The sequence below is a fragment of the Aspergillus heteromorphus genome (genome assembly GCF_003184545.1).
Source record: "Aspergillus heteromorphus CBS 117.55 chromosome Unknown BO70scaffold_69, whole genome shotgun sequence".
NCBI classification, from domain to species: domain Eukaryota; kingdom Fungi; phylum Ascomycota; class Eurotiomycetes; order Eurotiales; family Aspergillaceae; genus Aspergillus; species Aspergillus heteromorphus.
In genome coordinates, this window is record NW_020290474.1 from 76,332 (window position 1) to 84,947 (window position 8,616).

Sequence of the window (8,616 nt, forward strand, 5' to 3'; positions counted from 1 at the left end):
GCCGGCGGAGTGACCGGTCCGCCCGCTTTGGGCTAGTGCGTCTCGTTTGGGTCTGGCCGCTTCCTCAGGCAGGCTATCTTATCAGCTGGTGGCAATTGGAATGCGCAACTCTTCTATTGTCTTGATCTACGGGATGGATCCGCCGTGGGTGAGCTGAAATGTTCTTATCTGACACAGCACGCCCCAGTATGAAGTAGGTACATGGTTTGATCTTCTTGTAAGCATCGTGATGTACCCTAAGCGGTCCAATCGACAGGGTGTAAAGAGCGAGTCGCTCTGCCATGCCAATACATACGCAGACAACTCGCATATGCAGCGGCCTAAGTTTCATGCACGCACTCCGATCTCTTTGCAGCCCACTCACTCATCAGTCAGAATGAAGGGTCATTCGATGGTAGTATTAAAATGGCGCAAAGGCCAATTCATACGCGAACCCGAGTGCCAGCTTCGCATGTTCCAGCATATGGTCGAAGCTCAGATATTTAATCCTGTCGTCAGTGGTGTGGATTTTCTTGTTGGTATTCTCCATCTCAGACTCCGTCGCCATAGCTGCCGGGTATCCGTACTTGCTGGCCGACGTATGGTCGGAACAAGCGTAGCCGCATCGGGTTTCGATATAACTAATACCGCAGTACTTTGACCCTCGTTAGCATGCTTCACGTCAGAGGTGAGGGTGAGGACATACTGTGTTCGTGACGTCTTTGAGGAACTGTGTCAGCCCCTGGTCGACATAATCGATCATAATACCAATGGCTTCCGGGCGACCAGCGTCCAGAGCCCCTTGGGTGTACCCTGTCATGTCCTGTTGGAGCATCGCCTTGACATCTCGCCGATCCTTCTTGTACTTCGAAAAAATCGCCTGCGAGCCCAGCATGCCGCCTTCCTCTGCCGAGTACCAGTGAAATTCGATTGTATTGGGAGCCTGTCCCTGGACAATGGCGTCTGACTGCAGCAGACCGCGCAAAGCTTCAAGAATAGTGACAGTTCCACTTCCATCATCATCCGCTCCAGGGGCTGCAAGGATAGAAGGCAGGAACAGATTAATACTGTCCTGATGGGCACCCAGGACAATGGTCTTGTTTGTCTGGCCGGGAATCCGAGCAATGATACTGAATTGGCCCCAAGAGTGGGCAAACTTCTCGACCGTCGCGCCGTGATCTGCTGCGCCTGTCTTCTCGATCACATCGAGGACTCTGTCGTAGAGCCAACCTGCAGACTCAACCCCAGTCGACGATCTGTAGTAGCGAGTGTGGAAGGAGGTGAACTTTTCCAGATTCTGCTCCATATTCTCTTTAACCAGACCCTGCAAGAGCGGGGCCACCTCTTTTGCATGCTCAATGGTCGATGGATAGTGAACGTAACTGCCAGCGTGCAACGTCGGATAGAAGCCGGTATTCCGTTCTTCAGTGATGTCGATGAAGTTGACGCCGTCCTAAGGAGATACCCACGAAGTGATTAGCCAATTGAATAGATGTGCCATTAATGAGCCGGATCAGTCATAGTATACCAATTTGAGGGCCCATTTCTCTTCCTCAGTGACCCAACGAGTCTGATAGGGAGCCAGCTCGATCAAGAACTTCTCCTGGTGGTGGTGGACAACCTGGGGGATTGTTATGGGTTCCTGCTGCGGCAGCACGGCGGCCAACGCTCCCGTGGAAGCCGTTGCGCCCAGCGCAAGGGCTATAGAAAGCTTCATGGTCGTCTACGAAAGTCTATTGCGCGGCAATATCGAGAAAGACACGGCAGGGTGGAAAGATCAAGGACGATAACAATAAAATTAAGCAGTGATGGGCTGCTACTGGAAACCCTGAGGGTCGGAATGAGTTGTACAAGATCGACCCGCCCGACAGCACCCAGCAGCAGTAGTAGCTGACAAGGCTTGGAGGTGTCGCGGAAAGCAGGCGAGGAACTTGGTTTATCAGGAATGCCCCAGGAACTGCTCCGATGGGGATTGGTATTGAGATGGACGATGGTTGCAACAGGATGAAGAGAGCAGACGAAGAGGCCCCTTGAGACTGTTGCGTCAGAGGTGGCCGCGGCTTAAATACGAACACCGCTCAGCAGCAGCCCGCGCGCCAAGGATGCTGTCAGACTGGCCGGTCGGGTGCTACTCGGCAAGTCTGCTGGCTGAGCAGTGAGTGGGATGGTTCCTGGGGCAGACATCAGGGAAAGTTAGCCGCCCAGCGGGGTGGTCGTTTCCCAGGGGTAGATGGATGGATATGGTGCTATCACCATCTTGATATGCACGATTGACTGGAATCGGGGACATTTCGGGGCGCTTCTTGCATGGTATGATCGAGACTACAGTACTACACAGTCCTCCTACCTGCAGAGTGCTAGTCCATTGGAAGCACAATCGAAGCCGTGGTGCGACCGCCGTCAATGTTGTGCACCTGTGCTGTCCTCTGTACCTGAGGCAACCCCCCCCTCCCCTCCCCCCTCCCTCTTCACCCGTTCCCCGAGTCATGGATCATCGCTCACTCCCTCTACAGCCACCAGGCGCTCCAAGCTCTTGCCGTCCTCATTATTACTATGAATGCGGGCATGCTACTCATACCTTTCAGGCCTTCATAACTCATCGTGATCTAGATACTCCTACATATGTCAATTTGTCAACCCCTTGGCAAAATTAGGCAACAACTTTCGTTATTCTACGGTTGGACTCCTATCTATTTCCGTCTGGCGAGCCGGTTATCTGTAGCTGATCAGACAAGCTAGTGGTCTCCGTTGTATCATCGTCCGGGGATTTGTCCCCCCCACAAAGCCTGGGTTGACTATAACTGAAGTATATAGATCGCCGGCTTCGACGGTTCCTGCCTCTCCATAATCCATACCAAAGAACCATCAACAAAGCCTCGGACTATGCAGGATGATGGAAATAGACAAAGCGATTAATGGTCTCGTTAAGATGGATCTTCCACCGTTTTGACCGAATTGTTCGTATCACTTGTCCGAACAGCGACAGGGCTTCATCGGCAGTCCAGAATGCTATCACGAGTGCCCGCGAAGTTCATAATGGACCTATGACGTCTCGAGTATATGAGGAACGGCCTACAACGAGCCAAAAGGGGCCGTAGGACAACTATCTTGACCTAATGGCATAAGAAAAGTAACCATCTTCTCCCCATGGTCGCGTCCAAGCAGGGCCAGGGCTCTTGGGATTCCAGTGGCCCTTCGATGCCATGACTTGGTTGATTCAACAGAGTACATGGTTCGCTGCCTTGAATACCATATCCATAGCGTACAGGGGTCCGCATCACTCTCACAGTCCGTGTTTAGCCCACGTGAATGTAGACCTCATCACTGAGGGTCCGGGAAAGAGCCTGGAGAATCACTTGACTGTCCCAATTATCCATTACCCGTTACAATCGTCCCCGTTCGAACGCGGGAGGGTTTACATCATAGATAACCGTGAGGCAGACGCCGTCGCGTCCAGAACCAGTGGCTCGCGAATCAATGAGCCACGATGGGCCACGATGACTCACATACGACCCGTGGGCCCCTGCCTCGATTCCTGTTCTGGTAGGTAGGGCTAGGGTACGATGGTCAGCGATCCAATCATCCGGATTGATTGTTCTCGTGCCCCAGGCTCGAAATCCCAAGCGCTTACAATACGGTACACGCGGTACATGCAGTACCAGCCCTGATCGCCGGACGCGACCGAACCGCAGTTGGTTATCTCCTATCTGGCTTCCTTTCGTCCCCCGCTCACTCCCTCTTCCTTCTCCTCGTCCCCCGACTTTCGTCTGTCTTCTCCGTCCTCACATAGGTCGTGTCCCTGGAGATCCCTTCCTGGAGTACCCTGCACATTCGCCTCGGGCCACAAAGCATCTTGTGTGCATAAACATCCCTCTCTATATATCAATTATTCGTTATCGCGATCCATCCGCCTAACCGAACCGTGTTGCGATTCACCCGCCATGGCCATCCATCCGAGTTTCCCGTCCGAGGCGGACCCTAGAGGCAGTCTCTCGCCGCAGCAGGCTCGCGCTATCTCAGCCTGGACGGAACAGGCGGCTGCATCGTTGGGAAGTCTGACTCTGTCGGAGTCGGTCCCGGTCGGCGACCGGAATGTCTCCTTTTCGCCATCCACCCCTACGCGCTCAGGCCTACGCGGAGCGACGGTCTCGCTGTCAATTCCTCTGGATGGCCCAGCACCCACAGCAGAGGGCGCCGCAGCCTCTAAACCCAAGCTTCTGGGACAACCCGCAAAGGAGACCAAGGTGGCATCGGTGTCTTTCCGGCGCCGGGAACCACTCCGCCGCGATAGCTTGAAGAGCCGCGAGGCTTTGCTGAAGGGGAAGGACGGCAGTCGGCGCAGACAGCGCTGGGAGAACGGTACGTCCAGTCAGGCGCCTGGAATTGACTTCTGCGCGTCTCCCAGACTTGGCGTTATCGTTGCGGTGAGGAAATGCTGACAGGTCATGTCTCTACCAAAGATCGCCTCCTGAACAATCCCTGGGCAGAGCCCCCTTCCTCCAAGGATTGGAATATTGAGGCAACCCACACCCGTCACAACCCTATGCCGTACTACCTTGCGCCGCTCTGGGATACTCATTATGCGCACATGGACCGCAGCTCGTCGAAGCCCACGGCAGAAAACACGGAGAAACACCGCGTCCCTAAGGAACTGCGTACGAAGCTGAAACATGCGCGTGCCGCACGCGGCATGCTCCAAGACATCGAAGAGGACATCAGACACTTCATTCAGCGATGGAACGAGAAGCAACTCTTGCTGAAGCAGGACGGCTTGGCAGATGCTCCCTCGTCATCCGACGATGATTCCGAGGACGAGATAGTGTTCGTGGGCAGGAACGGCCAAATGCATGACTCGCCTCAGCGAAAGGAGAAACTGCAGCAGATGCGCGAGATCATGACTGCCCACAATGAGCGAGACGGGGAAAAGATGGTGTTCGAGAGCCTGGTCGACGACCGGGCCGCTGGGTTTGGGTGAGTACCGCACACTCTCGTAGAATGTGGAGCCCGCGCTTACCGTCTTCTTTCAGTCGCTGGCTCGTCCATTCTATCGCATCTTACTACGGCCTGCACACTTGGTCCATCACCGTGGGAGAACCCGCCCGCCGCGAAGCCTACGTCGGATTTCATCCGCCCACGGGCAGTCGTGCAGGGCTTGTGTCCCAACCGGCCTGTGGCCAAGAAACGATGATCCAGCCCGGAGACGCACTTCCTCGACCGCTCTGGGCGCAGGTTTGAGCCATGGGTTTGGCTGGTTGACTGATTGATTGATCTGTCGTCATCTAGATCATATCTCGGTTAGACTTTCGGATTGATTCATTTAGAGCCACGCGGGTTCGGCTCACGAATAGAGAAGGTAGGTTCCGGAATGCTTGTAATACTCCTTGTAATAGTCCTTGTCTAGTACTTCTGGAGTTGTAAGATACTAGATCAATGTTTGATTTTGCGGCGACGGGGTAGGATCGATGCCATGGTGCACCACCCGTACACTTCTTTCCCGCTGGCGTTCTCGACTTCCCTGACTATCATCGGGATTGAATCATGCAAGGTCGTAGGGTTGTATGTGTAGTCGATACTCCGTACTTAACCCATGGACAAAGCGCGAACACGTCGCTTCAAATGAATACTATGGCGGAGTGCAGCCAACGCCCGTTCGCGAGATGCATACAAAACAAGCATCAAGGGAGAACCGCGCCCTGTCGATCTATTCATCCCACCTCCCACGCCCCCTTCACCCTCGCCATCCCTCAGCTAGTCTGGAACCCTTGCCTACCTCCCGACTCGGATCCGACTAACCCGGCGATGATATGATCTCAGTGTGGCGACCGACGCGAAGTTTCAAGGAGGTGCATCCATCCATCCATCCATCCACCCATCCACCCATAAGAAACTTATCAGGTAGGTAAATAGACAGGTTTTACAATCTTAAAAAAATATCATTTGAATCTTAACTTGATATAAAGGGTTTAGCGTATTCTGAATAGGTATAGCCTGTTACCAAAGTGGCTTAGTGGCAGTGTAGACTAGGCCAGAAGAAGGGGCGGTAAGAGAGTTGCGAATATCGGCGGTATAAGCTGTTTTGTAAGGCCAGGTTTGTAACTATTCGATGAATCTGAGCAAGATTCACTGCATACTAATTCTTTGGGTTTAGTCTTGAGATAACTGGCCAATTACTACAGTTATTGTAATACTAGTGCTTGTCAACGACCCACAAAGGATATTTGTTTTACCAAGTTCTGCCGTCTTGGCGTGTAATATTTACCCGAGAATAGGCGATTTTGAGTATTATCTTATTAAGATAGTAAAGCCTGTCTAATATCAAGAAAGACTGGATTCTGGATTCTGTGGATTCTGGAACCTGAACTCCAGATGGAGGCCATGACATACGTAGATCCCAGATCCCAGATCCCTTCGGCTTCACCGCCCAATCTCGGTCCTTTCCTCCCCTCTGATCATCGCATCTTCCGACTCGGATATGGCGATGGCGGAGATATGTGGCGATAGTCGTATACAGAGGCAAGGAATCGTATAAGGAGGGCAAGGATTAGGATCCTGAATCCGGATAGACGTCATGGTGGATATGGCTGGATATTCTCTCTCTTTCTCTCTCGCTCTAAATAATAACATGGGGGGTTTTAACGGAATTCTGAGCGTATATGGACTGACTACCTATCTAGGTAGACATCCGGTACGGTTTGGTGTAGTAGAAGATGTATTTTATTTCTAGGGTAGAGAGAGTTAGAGGAGGATGCCGGGCGGATGGACACACCGTGCCGTGCCGTGCCGGATGGAGGAGGAAGAAGAAGTCGTACAGATTAGTTCTGGACTCAAGGTAATAGGAATCGATCGGGGTAGTTGAATGCTGCGTGTCTGTGCAGTTACATAATAAGTAAGAAGAGGGGGCTGAGGGGTTGAAACTGGTAGTAAAGTATTTAGGTGAAGTTATGTATGTACATGGATGCATACATATATACATACTCTGTACATACTAGTATCTGCTATAGACGATGGATGAGGTCGGTCTAGTCTGGGGGTTACTATGGGCGTTGAATGGTATGCGAACATTCTCATTGGGAGATGGTTACCTACATGAATATTCAGATTCTTACGGAGCAGATGAGCAGGAACTGCTGACCATTGGAGTGGGGTTATGATTATGACCTGAATTGTTGTACTGTGTGGCTTGGTATGTGCTATAGTGGAGGTACTCTGTACTACAATGGTCAATGTTGTTTGTTGGACGGAGTACATATCTAGATAGCCGACGAAGTGACATGATATATCCGCGTAAAGAGAATGTAGAATTCTTCGCTAACCGGGGGTGGTTCTAGTGAGTGCTTACACGGTAACCGGAATATAACATCAATGGTAACTAACCCCCGTTGGGTCGACGTTGCTTCCGAACACAAGATATGAGGACATAAGGGCATGTTGTGTATGCGGATGGCTGGTTGGTATGTGGATGATGTATAAGTGGTTGGGCTGTGACGTAGAGCCAAGTACCTACTTAGTAGTGTACATCCCCTCGGGTCATTCGTCTGCAGACCGACCAAGGCAGACAAAGTCACTTTGTACCACCGACTTCCGTCAGTTTGCATTGCTTTTGCCTCGCACCATGTGTTGTCTGCGATGTCAGGGCTACTGGTTTCTGTGATGTGATGGCTCTTGTGTTGTAATGTGCTGTGTGGGTGTGGGTGTGGGTGTGCTGTTGGGGATGCCGACAAGTCCGAATCTATTACGTCTTCTGTCCTCTCTCTCTCTCTCTCTCTTTCGTACTTCTGTCGATTCTGCAAGCAACAGCCGATTCAAGGAAAGTACGGAGGGTTACTGTAGTAAGTATGTGCTGTGCTGACCTCGGGGGGATATGTATGTATGGTGCAAGGGACAGGTATCGACCGTTGAGTTACCGAGTTGGGTCACTGTGGTGAGAAGATTCAAGAGTCCACTCACTTGGGTCAAGAACTACTAGTCAGTCACCTCAAGTAGGTTAAGTCGGATGCACGGATGCCTGGACAGCTCCGCAAGGGCCCTTATCTATTTAGATCGATCGAGAATCAAGCATTACCCTCATAGTAGATAGTATCTAGGTAATGACGATGATGATTATTATAATCGTTGAGACAAGCGAAGCAAGGGCATGGGCCCCACCCGCAGTGGGTCGACGTGACGAGAAACCGGGATAGGGTTCGTGTTGGAGTTGGACGGGCGAGAAGGAGAAGACGACAACAAATAATCCTCGCCCGTTTCACTTTTCGTCCATCGTGGTCGGCGTGTCTGGGCCATTGCAGAACCCACTCCCCTGCCACTCTGGAGAGAGTCGTGGCGAGACCATACGATTCGTGAAACACACAGCCAGAAAGTCAGAGAGCACTGACTCTCTATTCGGTCCGATCCGAAGCAGCGCCCCTAAGGAGTTGGTTCCATGGTACGGCCGTGTCCAGGTCGTTGGGTATAGAACTACTGATCAGGCACCGATCAGATACCAACCCGCGGTGTATTTTTTTTTTTTTTTTCCCGGACAGCAACGACAGCGCTAGGTCATTCTGATGTCCGATCATGGGTCCCCGAAGAGTATTTCTCCATCCAGCGTCCGGTCAACGGCCAAGTCCGCGTGAAACCAGCGAGTAGTCGCAGATTCCC

At 52.1% G+C, this 8,616-nt stretch overlaps 2 protein-coding genes across 2 annotated transcripts; one reads left to right on the forward strand and one right to left on the reverse strand.

Moving 5' to 3' along the window:
- Positions 1–97: 97 nt before the first annotated feature.
- lap1 (putative aminopeptidase) lies at positions 98–2,179 on the reverse strand. Its single transcript, XM_025544496.1, has 3 exons — positions 1,508–2,179; positions 686–1,432; positions 98–634 (listed from the first exon to the last, which is right to left on the reverse strand). The coding sequence occupies exons 1-3, from the start codon at positions 1,694–1,696 to the stop codon at positions 401–403; spliced, it is 1,170 nt and encodes a 389-aa protein (XP_025394213.1). The 5' UTR covers positions 1,697–2,179; the 3' UTR covers positions 98–400.
- A 1,547-nt stretch (positions 2,180–3,726) lies between these two features.
- Positions 3,727–5,663, forward strand: BO70DRAFT_347287 (uncharacterized protein). The gene is made up of 3 exons (XM_025541582.1): positions 3,727–4,338; positions 4,440–4,950; positions 5,007–5,663. Exons 1-3 carry the CDS (start codon positions 3,921–3,923, stop codon positions 5,212–5,214), a joined length of 1,137 nt encoding a protein of 378 aa, XP_025394214.1. The 5' UTR covers positions 3,727–3,920; the 3' UTR covers positions 5,215–5,663.
- The last annotated feature ends 2,953 nt before the right edge of the window (positions 5,664–8,616 follow it).